We start from the raw sequence: 13856 nt of genomic DNA, 5'->3' as shown, positions 1-13856 counted from the left end.
CTTCCCTGTTAGGCCCCTTGTATTGAAATAAATGCAGTTTAATTTATTAGTCCTACCTTGTCCCTGCCTGCCCTGACTGTTTGACTCACTTCTGTTCTCAACTGTACCCATCTCAGATTGATCTCTTTCCTCACGATCTCCCTGGGTCCCACCCCTCCACTAGTTTAAATCCTCCCAAGCAGTTCTAGCAAATTTCCCTGCCAGTATATTAGTCCCCTTCCAATTGAGGTGCAATCCGTCCCTCTTGTACAGGTCACTTCTACCCCAAAAGAGATTCCAATGATCCAAAAAAGCGAATCTTTCTCCCATACGCCAGCTCCTCAGCCATGCATTTATCTGCTCTATCCTCCTATTCCTGCCCTCATTAGCTCGCAGCACCGGCAGTAACCTAGATATCACTACCCTTGAGGACCTACTTTTTAAATTTCTGCCTAACTCTCTGTAATCTCCCTTCAGAATCTCAACCTTTTCCCTTCCTATATCGTTGATTCCAATGTGGACAATGACCTCTTGCTGGCTCCTCTCCCCTGTGAGAACATTCTGCACCCTCTCTGAGACATCCTTGATCCTGGCTCAAGGGAAGCAATACACATTCTGCTTTTTCTGGCCATGGAAACGTCTGTCTGTACCTCGGACTGGAGAGTCCCCTAACACAATTGATCTCTTGGAACCCGACGTACCCCTCGTTGCATTAGAGCCAGTCTCAATACCAGAAACTTGACTGTTCGTGCTTCGTCCCATTTTCCAAAACAGCATACCTGTTTGAAATGGGTATAGCCACAGAAGGCTCCTGCACTAGCTGCCTACCTCTCTTACCTTTCCTGGAGTTAACCCATCTATGTGACTGTCTGAGGCTTTCCCCCCTTCCTATAACTGCCATCCATCACATAGCTGTTGCAAATTCCTCATTGCTTCTAACTGTCTCTCCAACCGATCCATTCGATCTGATAAGATTCGCAGCCAACAGCATTATGGCAGATATAGTCTGCAGTAACCCTTAAACTCTCTTTAAACTCCCATATCTGACAAGAATTACATATCATTCTATTAAAGGCCATTTTTGCTCCTTCACAATCTTCAGACCCAGAAAATAACACCGTCTTATTCCTCTCCATACACTGCCCCAGGTTAAATTAATAGTTATGGCTTATATTTTAAGTTTAATCAAGAGATATATCTCCAAAAAAATATAATCAAGAAAGTACACATTCTACTCACTACTGCAGATTCTCTGTAGGCCACACTTAAAACAATGATTAACTTATCTGATTCTGTGCTGTGAACTTGGCCCAACAGTTCCTCCAAGATCAGTTGTAAACAGTCACTAAAACATTCAACTAAAGGTTCTTCAACTTACATACTTTCACAATAAGGTAGCTGAACAAGTGGCACAATTGGGTATCATATTTAAGGAAGGACATTAAAGTTTAAAGAGAGAGTTTAAAAGAGATTCACTAGAATGATAATATCAGGAATGAAGGATTTTAGATACAAGGAAAGATTAGAGAATTGGGCTTATTGTCCTTGGAGCAGAGAAGATTAAGAGGTGACCTTATCGAGGTGTTCAATATTATGAACAATTTTGACAGTGTAAAGAAGTAAATTCTGTTTTCACTACTTAGTATGTCAGTAACTAGGGAGTCGCAATTTCAAGACTGTCAGCAAGACAGTTAGGAGTAGGATGAAGAGAAACTTCTTTAATCAGAGAGTTGTTAGGAATTGGGATGCACTGCCTGGGAGAGTGATGCAGACAGATTCCAAAGGAGGCTTCAAAAGAGAGGTAGATATATATTTGAAAGGGATGAAGTCAGAAGGCTACAGAGATAGGGCTGGAGAATAGGTCTAGCTGGGTAGCTCTTTCAGGAGCCAGTACAGACATGATGCGTCTAGTGGTCTCCTTCTGTACTATAAATTTCTATGATTCTAAATACAGGTAAATGATTTTGATCTAATTGCCATATAAAGAAATTATTATAAAGTGATCAAGCATGGGAAAAAATATACATTTTGTAAAGACTGACATGAATGTAAGAAGTGGGGTAGCCATAATAGGAAAGGATAATATAAGGACATTAGTAAGATGTTATCTTGGCTGATAAAGTCAGGATGTAGAATTGGCATGGTGGAGATCAAGAATATCTGAAGTTCAGGAATAATTAACAAAGACAGAAATTGCTGAAAAAGCTCAGCAAGTCTGGCAGCATCTGTGGAGAGAAATCAGAATTAATGTTTCAGGTCGAGTGACCCTAATTTCCAGTATCTGCAGTTCTTTTGGTTTTTATTTGGTGGGAATAATTTCTGGGTTAAAGTAGCAGTCATGGAGAATAGGGACATGTTTCTTGTTCAGGAAAGCAATGGCCCATTCAGTCCCTCGAGTGTGCCCTGCCACTCAATGGCTGTTCTGTCTGTAAGCTCACATCCACATGCCTTTCTACCCTTGATATTTAGATGTGCAATTGCAATGCCAAGGCATACAAAACTATGGGGAAAGTACTGGAAAATGAGATTAGAGTAGTTAGGTGGTTTTTTTGACTGGCACAGACACCATACACCAAAGAGCCTTTTTCTGTGCTGTGGATTCCTATGATCCTCTTGCATAACTAATATCTATCCATCCCCCTCTCCCCAACTTTAGCTTTAAAAAAATTCAAAATCTCTTTTTCCACCTCCATTCAGGAAAAGGGTTCCAAAGACTCTCAACCCTCTGAAAAAAAGCATTCTTCTGATCTCTATTTTAAAAGGGTGACCCCGAATTTTTAAACAATAGCCCCTAGTTATAGATTGTCCCATCGTGTCCAGATTCACCCTGTCAAGACCCTTCAGGATTCTATATGTTTCAATCAACTTGCCTCTCAGTCTTCTAAATTCCAGCAGACACAAGCCTAGCCAGTCCATTCTTTCCTCAGAAGACAATGGCTCCATTCCAGCTATTACTCTGTTTAACCTTCTCTGAGCTGCCTCCAACACAGTTACATCCTTCCACAAATAAAGTGACCAATATTGTACACAGAGTCCCAGTTGTGGTCTTACCAGCATAACTGAAAGAATCAACAGATATTTAACAAATATTTTGCCTCATTACTGTCAAAGACAGCAACAGAGGGCAACCAAGGGACTAAGTGAAGTGCAAAGCCGAAACCTAAGAAATTAATATCAGCGCAGCAAGAATTCCTGGAGAAAATTAAGGGACTGAGATTTGACAAATCTCTAGCACTTCAATGCCTGTAATCTTGGGGTCTGAAAGACATAGCTTTTAAGGCAAATCAGTATATTCTTTTTAGTCACTCATGGGATATGGGTGTCACTGGCTGGACCAGCATTTATTATCTATTCCTAAGTTGCCCTTGAGAATGTGGTGGTAAGCTGCCTTTTTCATCTACTGCAGTTCATTTGTAGTAAGTAGATTCACAATGCCCTTCAGGAGGGAGTTCCAGGACTTTGATCCAGCAACACTGAGGGATTGCTGATATATTTTCTCGACAGGATAATTAGTGACTTGGAGAAGAACTTGCAGAAGGTGGTGTTTCCATGTATCTGTTGCCCTTGTCCTTCTAGATGGAAGTGGTTGTGGGTTTGGAAGGTGCTGTCTGAGGAGTCGGGGTGAATTTCTACAATACATCTTGTACATAGTGCACCGTTGCTACTGATTGATGGTGCAGGAAGTGAATGTTTGTAGATGTGCCAGTGGGTTGCTTTGTTGTAGTTGGTGTCAAGCTTCTTGACTGTTGTTGGAGCTGCACTTATCCAGGCAAGTAGGGAGTATTCCATCACATTCCTGACTTGTGCCTTCTCTATGATGGACAGGCTTTGAGGAGTCAGGAGGTGAGGTACCTACTGCACGATTCCTAGCCTCTGACCTACTATTATAGCTACTGTGTTTACATGGCTAGTTCAGTTCAGTTTCTGGTCAATCTTAACCCCAGGGTGGTAATTGTGAGGAATTTAACCATAGTTATACAGTTGTATTTCTAGGGGCAATAGTTACATTTTCTCTTGCTGGAGATGGTCATGACTTTGGAGTTGCCTGGTATCAGTATTCCTTGGTAATTGTCAGCTCAAGACTGGAAATTGCCCAAATTACTTCATTTAGAAATGAACTGTTTCAGTATCTGAGGAGTTGTGAATGGTGCTGAACATTGTGCAGTCATCATTAAACATCTCAATTTCTGACCTTATGATGGAGGGAAGGCCATTGATGAAACAGCTAAACATGACTGGGCCGAGGTCACTACCCGGAGGAACTCCTGCATAGATTAGAGATGTCCTCAAGCTGGGATGACTGACCTCCAAATTCATCAATCACCTTCATTTGTAACATATTATGATTTGAACCAGCAGAGAGTTTTGCCCTAATACCCACTGACACAAGTTTTACTTAGACTCGTTGATGCCACACTTGATGTCAACAGCAGTCACTCTCACCTCACCTCTCGAATTTAGCTCATTTGTCCATGTTTGGAACAAAGCTGTAATGAGGTCAGATATAGTAGATATTTTCTAATCTTCCTGTTCCGTGATGTTATTATACACTTCTGAAGTAGATCGGACTTGAACCTGAACCTCTGGCTCAGAGATAGGGGCACTACTACAGCAGTGTGTTCAGAGATGTGCAGTTTAGTTGCATTGGTCAGGGATAAATGTAGAATAATAGGGTAGGGGAATGGGTCTGGGTGGATGTGGACTTGCTGGGCCGAAGGGCCTGTTTCCACGCTGTAGGAATTTAATGATTCTATGACTAGCAAAGCTCTTTTCCATAGGGTGGGTGAGTTCAAAACTATGGTGAGAGGAGAAAAATTTAAAAGGGACCTGAGGGGCAATGCTTTCATGCAGAGGATGGCAATGAACTGTCACAGGAAATAGTGGATGCAGATACAGTTCCAACATTTAAAAGACGTTTGGATAAGTACATGAAAAGAAAAGGGTTAGAGGGATATGCGCCAAATGCACTCAAGTGGGGTGAGTGTAGTTGGGAAACTAATCGGTAGTTGTGCCAACCTGTGAAATTAATCTGATACCCAATGTTGTGCCAATCTGTGAAATTAATCTGATACCCATCTAACCTACACCGTTCTATTATTATCCAAATGTATGTCCAATGCCCATTTAAATGCCCTTAGCATCGGCAGGTCTACTACTGTTGCAGACAGGCCGTTCCACACCCCGACTGGGCTCTGAGTGAAGAAACTACACGTACTAACTGCCCTAAATCAATCACCCCTCAATTTAAAGCTATGTCCCCTCCTGTTAGCCTTCACCAGCTGAGGAAAAAAGGCTCTAATTCCACCCTATCTAAACCCTGATTATCTTATACGTCTCGATTAAGTCACCTCTCAACCTTCTTCTCTCTAATGAAAACAGCCTCAGTTCCCTCAGCCTTTCCTCGTAAGAGCTTCCTTCCATACCTGGTATCATCCAAGTTAATCTCCTCTGAACCCTTTCCAAAGCTTCCACATCCTTCTTATAATGCGGTGACCAAAACTGCATGTAACACTCCAGGTGTGGCCTTACCAATGCCTTGTACAGTTGAAGCATGACCTCGTGGCTCCAAAACTCAATCCTCCTACCAATAAATGCCAACACACAATATGTCTTCTTAACAACCCTATCAACCTGGGTGGCAGGTTCAGGGATTTATGCACCTGGACACTGAGATCTCTCTGTTCATCTACACTGCCAAGAATTTTAACATTAGCCCAGTACTCTGCATTCCTGTTACTTCTTCCGAAGTGAACCTCACATTTTTCCTAATTAAACTCCATTTGCCACTTCTCCGTCCAGCTCTGCATCTTATCTATGTCCCTCTTTAACCCACAACATCCTTTGGCACTATCCACAACTTTGCCTACCTTAGTGTCATCCGCAAATTTACTAACCCAACTTTCTATGCCCACATCCAGGTCATTTATAAAAATGACAAACAGCAGTGGCCCCAAAACTGATTCTTGCGCCACACCACTGGTAACTGAACTCTAGGATGAACATTTTCCATCAACCGCCACCCTCTATCTTCTTTCAGTTTGCCAATTTCTGATCCAATTCACTAAATCACCTTCAATCCCGAAACTCCATATTTTGAGCAATAGCCTACATGTGGAACCTTATTAATGCCATACTGAAGTCCATTTACAACACATCAACCACTTCACCTTCATCCACCTGTTTTGTCACCTTCTCGAAAAACTCAATAAGGTTAGTTAGGCACAACCTACCCTTCACAAAACCGTGCTGCCTATCTCTAATCAAGTTACTCCTTTCTAGATGATTATAAATCCTCTATCTTAGAACGCTTCGAACACCTTACCCACAACCGAAATAAGCCTATAATTACCAGGGTTGTCTCTACTCCTCTTCTTAAACAAGGGAATAACATTAGCTATCCTCCAGTCTTCTGGCACTACTCCTGTCGACAATGATGACAAAGATCAAAGCCAAAGGCTCTGCAATTTCCTCCCTGGCTTCCCAGAGAATCTGAGGACAAACCCCATCCGGTCCCTGGGTCTTATCTATTTTCAGATCTTCCAAAATTGCTAATACCTCCTCTTTGTCAACTGCAATCCCATCTAATCTTGAAGCCTGTATCTCCATGTTCTCACTAACATTGCCCTTTTTCATTGCGAATCCTGACAAAAAGTATTCATTAAGCACATCCCTATGTCCTCAGATTCCACACACAACTTTCCACTATTATCTTGATTAGCCCTAATCTTACTTTAGTCATTCTTTTATTCCTGATATACCTATAGAAGGTCTTAGGGTTTTCCTTGATCCTATCCACCTACAACTTCTCTTGTCCCCTTCTGGCTCTTCTTCACCCTCTCTTTAGATCTTTTCTGGCTAACTTATAATTCTCAAGATCCCTAACTGAGCCTTCACCCCTCACCCTCACATGAGCCTTCTTCTTCCTCTTGACAAGAGCTTCAACTTCTTTAGTAAACCATGGCTCCCTCCCTCGATAATTACCTCCCTGCCTGATAGGTAGATACTTACCAAGGACCCGCAGTAGCTGTTCCTTGAATAAGCTCCCCATTTCAAGTGCGTCCATCCTCTGCAGTTTCCTTCCCCAGCCTATGAATGTTAAATCTTGCCGAATTGCATCATAATTGCCTTTCCCCCAGTTATACCTCTTTCCCTGCGGGATATACCTATCCCTGCCCATTGCTATTGTAAACATAATTGAATTGTGGTCACTATCGCCATAGTGTTCATCTACCTCCAAATCTAACACCTGGCCGGGTTCATTCCTCAGTACCAAATCCAATATGGCATCACCCCTTGTTGGCTGTCTACATACTGTGTCAGAAAACCCTCCTGCACACGTTGAACAAAAACTAACCCATCTAAACAACTTGAACTATAGTATTCCCAGTCCATATTGGGGAAGTTAAAGTCTCCCATAATAGCTACCCTGTTACTCTTGCTCCTATCGAGAATGATCTTAGCTATCCTTTCCTCTACATCCCTGTAACAATTTGGAGGCCTATAAAAAATTCCCAACAAGGTGACCTCTCCTTTCCTGTTTCTCACCTCAGCCCAAACTACCTCAGTGGATGAGCCCTCAAATGTCTCAGCTGCTGTAATACTACCCCAATTAACAATGCCACTCCCCTCCCCACCCTTTTACCATCTTCTCTGTTCTTGCTGAAATATCTAAATCCTGGAATCTGCAACAACCATTCCTGTCCCTTCTCTAGCCATGTCTCTGAAATGGCCACAACATTGAAATCCCAGGTACCAACCCATGCTGCAAGTTCACCCACCTTATTCCGGATGCTCCTGGCGTTGAAGTACACACATTTCAAACAAATAGCCTGATTGCTGGTGCCCTCTCATGAGCCTGTAACCTATCCCTGTTGAAACTTTATTGCTGGAACAGCACAGCAGGTCAGGCAGCATCCAGGGAACAGGAGATTCGACGTTTCGGGCACAGGCCCTTCCTCAGGAATGAGCAGAGAGTGTTCAGCAGGAGAAGATAAAAGGTAGGGAGGAGGGACTTGGAGGAGGGGCGTTGGAAATGTGATAGGTGGAAAGAGGTCAAGGTGAGGGTGATAGGTCGGAGTAGGATGGAGGGGGAGAGGTCAAGAAGAAGACTGCAGGTCAGGAGGGCGGTGCCGGGCTGGAGGGATTCGGCTGAGACAAGGTGGGGGGAGGGGGGGTGAAGGAACTGGTGAGGTCCAAGTTCATCCCCTGTGGTTGGAGGGTTCCCAGTCGGAAGATAAGACGCTCCTCCTCCGACCGTCGGGTTGTTGTGGTTTGGCGGTGGATGAGTCCAATGACCTGCATATCCTCGGTGGAGTGGGAGGGGGAGTTGAGATGCTGTGCTACAGGTTGGTTGGGTTGGTTCGTCCGGGTGGCCCAGAGGTGCTCTCTGAATCGCTCCGCGAGTAGGCGGCCTGTCTCCCCAATATAGAGGGGGCCACACCGGCTGCAGCGGGTGCAGTAGATGATGTGGGTGGAGGTGCAGGTGAATCTGTGGCGGATATGGAAGTTTCCTTTGGGGCCTTGGAGAGAAGTGAGGGGGGAGGTGTGGGTGCAAGTGTTGCACCTCCTGCGGTTGCAAGGGAAGGTGCCGGGACCTCCTGTACACGGGAACTACAATTCAGATTCCCATCCCCCTGCTGCATTAGTTTAACCACCCCCAACCACACATACACCCCCACCAAGTTTAATCCTTCTCTTATTTCTTATACTAGGAGCCAGTGTAGGCCATTCAGCCCATCAAGTCTGCTCCACCATTCAATATGGTCATGGCTGATTTCATCTCGGCCTCAACTCCACTTTCTTGCCTGCTATCCATTTCTAATTAAAAATATGTCTACGTCTTCCTTAAATTTACTCAGTGTCCTGTAGTCCACTACAATCTGGGGCAGTGAATTCCAGAGATTGACGACCCTTAAGGGAAGAATCTGTTTTAAATCTGCTACCCCTTAGCTTAAAGTTATGACCGCTTGCTCTAGATCGCCTCACAAGGGGTACATCATCTCTACGTGTACTTTGTCAGTTTCCTTTAGCATCTTTATACCTCAGTTAGACCTCATCCCACCTCATCGTTCTAAACTCGAGCAAGTACAGGCCCAAAATACTCAGTCTCTCCTCTTAAGACAAATTTCGCATCTTTGGAACTATTCAAAGGAATTCCTCTGAACTTCCTCCTCGCTTGGTGAGCATTGTAAATTGATAACCTCAAATAGAGGAAATAGTCTGTGTTCATGGTACCCCCATCCAATATAGTGCCACACATGTCCTCTTCATGGCTGCATATCATGGACAATATATTTAGATATAAAAGACTGCTTTATGCAGAACACTTCCCTATTTGACAACGCAACTTTAAAAACGTTGGCTGGAATATATAGAATTGAGAATTTTCCTTACCCAGAGCAGCGACAGCGTACAGACAATTCACGATGCTGAAGTTGTCAAATTTGGAGCAATCACTCACGATGGATTGGCAGAGCGTTTGAAAATCTTCCAGCTCCAACATCTGGCTATAATACGCTGCCATGGTGGATCCTGCTGGCAGCTGCTGCAGGACCTGACCAATTTTTTGCAGGGCAATGGGGTAATGATTGTAGGAGATCTTACCAGGGTTCTGTGTCACCCAGCGCAACACCTCTCCCACAGTCCGTGAGCGGTCAATCAGCCGCTTCATGGTGAAGAAAGTGTCATAGCTCATCTTCTCATGGATGAAGTTCCAGGTTTTCTTCTTGGTGGGATGGTGATGGTAATGAGGTTTGTGTCCATTCCGTCTCCCCTGGTAGAGATGTGGGAAATGCTCTGGATAGGCTGCCCAGATGTGCGGCTTGCAAGTGTGGTAGCGAGCTGCGTACATGGCAGCCGGGCTCCTCGGCAGGCAAGCAGCAGCTGGGCGGCAGGCCAGGCGGAGGAAACGGAGAATGCAGCCCAGGCTGAGACAAGTCAGTCCGTCTAACAGCAGAACACTCTCACCCCTAGGCAGCAGAGAACTGAAGCAACACAGAGGCAACCTTTGCATCTTAGGTATTGCTCACCTCGAGGGAGTATGGAGAACAGCAGAAACCTGAAGAACAAAGCAGCACAGACCACTCAGAACAGCAAAGTATAACGTTTGAAATCATAAAGTCAACCTAAATGAAATTAAATTTATCCAACATCACACAACAGATAATTGGATGTCCAGCAAAAGGTGAGCTGACATACAGGCATAGGTGAACACACTCAGTCTTTTTCCCATGGTTGGGAAATCAAGGACTAGAGGGTATCAGGTTAAGGCAACTAGGAGAAAGTGAGGACTACAGATGCTTGAGAATCCAAAGTGAGAAGGATGGCGCTTCAAAAGCAGCAGTTTAAGGGAAAAAATAAAATGGAACCTGAGGGGCACTTTGTTTTTACACAGTGGGTGGTATACATATGGAATGAGCTACCAGAGGAAGTGGTTGAGTTGGATACATTAACAACATTTAAAAGGCACTTGGACAAATACATGGATAGGAAAGGACTAGAAGGATATGGATATGGACCAAGTGCAGGGAAATGGGTTTTGCATATAGGGGCATTTTGGTCAGCATGAACCAGTTTGGGGCAAAGGGCCTACCTCTGTGCTGTAGGTCTCTACAGCACAGAGAGGCTCGAGGCCACACTCTGGAGTCGTGGAGGTTGAAACTGTATTTACACACCCCTGGAACAGGAGATGCCGGTGTTGGATTGGGGTGTACAAAGTTAAAAATCACACAACGCCAGGTTATAGTCCAACAGGTTTAATTGGAAGCACCTGCTGGACTATAACCTGATGCTGTGTGATTTTTAACCTGGAACAGGTGAGACTTGAACCCTGGTCTCTCTGGCCCAGATGTTGGGGCACCACAAGGGCCCCATTCCTGGAAGTTAAACAACGAGTAAGAGCATTGAGAAGATGAATACTGACTTGTAGAATCCCCTTCTGGGAGAGATTCAAGCTAGTGGACCATTTAACAATAAAGGGTTGGACATTTAAAGCAGTGTTTCTTTCAGAACCTCCAGTATTCTCGACCACAAAGCAAGGGATTGAGACAATCTCATGTTTAAAACCAGGCTGATTCTGGCCGACAATGGAAGGAGTATAGGAGACAGAGAGGAATGTGGAGTTCAGGTCAGATTCAGACTGACCTTGGTCTGTGTGAATGGGCAGTCAGAGCTGGAGGAACCAAATAGGAACAGGAGGAGGGTGATGTTGGAGAAAGTTAGAGAGGGCAGACAGGGGAACAAATCTCAATGAGAGGGGGCAGAAGACCCTCAGACTATTTCATGTTTAAAATAAAAATCCATCCAGATTACACTAATAGCGAAGAAGGTTCAAAGAGGAATTTTAAATAAAAATATTTTGCTGTACTACCAATGACTTGGATTATATGAAAGCGGAGGGACTTGGGGGTACTGTTGGGGACATGAATAATGTTCAGGTTTTATATCCATTATAACCTGCAGACTACCCCCGGCCACAGAGCCACCGCTCCGACCTCCCCAACCACCCCGCCTCGCCAAAGGCCGGGACACCTCGACACTGCCAGCCGCCGACTCCAGGCCTCAGCCTCCCCCAGGCCTAAGGCCCCGGCTGACGGTTACACTCACATCCTCGGCCCGAGCGGCCTGGGCTAAAGCCGCGGCTCCTTCCTGATCCTGCAGCCGGCGCCGCGCCACCAGCTGCGGGCTCCGCGCGCCCCCGACACACGGCCAAGGGCGCGGCCCCTGAGCGCGCTCCACGCACGCAGCGCTCACACGCAGAGCGCGAGGCCGCGCGCAGAAGCCGCTGAGACACCGCGACGACATCCACACCAGGTCAGAGGGAGCGCCGCACTGTCGGAGGGTCAGTGCTGAGGGAGTGCCGCACTGTCGGAGGGTCAGTGCTGAGGGAGCGCCGCACTGTCGGAGGGCCTGCTAGTGACTCCAAGGTGGAGCTATGGAGTGATGCAATTATACAGCACAGAAACAGAACTTTTGGTCAAAGTAGCCCTTGCTGACCTTTAGCCCAGATTCCCAACTGGCCATTATCCCACCAAACATTTCTTAGAAGAACACTGATGAACCAGGAGCTGGAGAAGGCCATCCAACCCATCGAGCCTAGCCCACCATTCAGTAAGATCATAGCTGACCTTATCATGGCCTCAGTCCACTTACCCGCCCTCACACCGTATCTCTTAATTCCTTTATTGTTCAAAAAATTGTTTTTACCTTAAAAACATTCAACAACTGTCGGAGGGTCAGTGCTGAGGGAGTGGGCACTGTCAGGGTCAGTGCTGAGGGAGTGGGCACTGTCGGAGGGTCAGTGCTGAGGGAGTGGGCACAGTCGGAGGGTCAGTGCTGAGGGAGTGGGCACTGTCAGAGGGTCAGTGCTGAGGGAGCGCCGCACTGTCGGATGGTCAGTGCTGAGGGAGCGCGCACTGTCAGAGGGTCAGTGCTGAGGGAGCGCCGCACTATCGGAAGAGTCAGTGCTGAGGGAGCGCGCACTGTCAGAGGGTCAGTGCTGAGGGAGTGCCGCACTGTCGGAGGTCCAGTGCTGAGTGAGTGCCGCACTGTCGGAGGGTCAGTGCTGAGGGTGTGGGCACCATAGGAGGGTCAGTGCTGAGGAAGAGCTGCACTGTCAGCGGGTCAGTGCTGAGGGAGTGCTGCACTGTCAGAGGGTCAGTGCTGAGGGAGTGCTGCACTGTCGGAGGTCCAGTGCTGAGGGAGCGCCGCCCTGTTGGAGGGTCAGCGCTGAGGGAGTTGGCACTGTGTGAGGGTCAGTGCTGAGGAAGCACCGCAATATCAGAGGGTCAGTACTGAGGGAATGCCTCTACCCAGGTCACTTTACTCCTGCACCTTGTTTAGAATTGTATCTGATATTTTTCGTTCTTTTTCAAACTCCTTCTCACCAAATGCATCATTTCACATGTCTCTACTTTGTACCTTGCGGGCCACGTATCCATGTGCTCTACCAACTTCCCAATGTGTTCCCCACCAGAGTTTACAGTTCTTCTAGGTTTGGTGTCATCTGCACCAGGGTCTCCTGTACACCAGGGTCTAGTTTGTTATGTCTGGAAAAGCAAGGATCTAAATCCCGACCCTAGGAAATTCCACTGCAAACATTCCTCTGGCTTGCAAAATATCCATTGACTGTTACCCTCTGTTTCCTATCGTTCAGCCAATGTTTTATCCACATTGTTAATGAATCTTTTATACCCTGACCAACAACCTTCCTCACAAATAAGGCCAAGAATGACAGCTGGAGAAGAGGACGTCTCAGATGGAGCTCATCCGCTGTATCGATTTCCTTTTGTTTTATTTTTCCTTTTTCTCTCTTCTCATGCTGTAAGGTTGAGTGAAATAGGAGTTGATGGGAAGGGTGAGGGCAGTAACAAATTAAAAATACTATACATGAATGCACGAAGCACTAGAAATAAGATGGATGAGCTTGAGGCTTTTTTGGAAATTGGCAGACACGATATTGTGGGGATAACTGAGACATGGCTTCAAGTGGAAAGAGCCTGGGAAGTGAATATTCAAGGCTACACATGCTATCGTAAGGACAGACTGACGGGCAGAGGGGGTGGGGTGGCCGTAACGGTAAGGGATGATATTCAGTCCCTTGCACGGGGGGACCTAGAATCAGGGGATGTAGAGTCAGTGTGGATAGAGCTGAGAAATTCTAAGGGTAAAAAGACCCTCTTGGGAGTTATCTACAGGCCCCCAAACAGTAGTCTGGATGTCGGATGTAAGTTGAATCAGGAGCTGAAATTGGCCTGTCGCAAAGATGTTACTACAGTTGTTATGGGGGATTTCAACATGCAGGTAGACTGGGAGAATCAGGATGGGATTAGACCTCAAGAAAGAGACTTTGTGGAGTGCCTCAGAAATGGATTCTTAGA

The 13856-nt window shown here is 45.8% G+C and overlaps 1 protein-coding gene across 4 annotated transcripts in view; it reads right to left on the bottom strand.

Moving 5' to 3' along the window:
* The window catches only part of fastk (Fas-activated serine/threonine kinase), a 70042-nt gene extending 58352 nt beyond the window's left edge, over positions 1–11690 (bottom strand). For 3 of the 4 annotated variants that reach the window (XM_043687552.1, XM_043687553.1, XM_043687554.1), the window contains exons 1-2: positions 11584–11689; positions 9373–10036 (exon numbers count right to left, since the gene is read on the bottom strand). In XM_043687552.1, the coding sequence (XP_043543487.1) occupies positions 9373–9991 (619 nt within the window). In that variant the 5' untranslated portion in view covers positions 9992–10036; positions 11584–11689. Of the gene's footprint in view, positions 1–9372; positions 10037–11583 lie in introns of all 4 variants that reach the window. The other variant, XM_043687555.1, reaches the window with a different exon arrangement.
* Between the last annotated feature and the right edge of the window lie 2166 nt (positions 11691–13856).

The sequence above is a fragment of the Chiloscyllium plagiosum genome, chromosome 4 (assembly GCF_004010195.1).
Source record: "Chiloscyllium plagiosum isolate BGI_BamShark_2017 chromosome 4, ASM401019v2, whole genome shotgun sequence".
In the NCBI taxonomy this organism is placed as follows: Eukaryota; Metazoa; Chordata; class Chondrichthyes; order Orectolobiformes; family Hemiscylliidae; genus Chiloscyllium; species Chiloscyllium plagiosum.
This window is presented reverse-complemented; position numbering and strand designations above follow the sequence as displayed.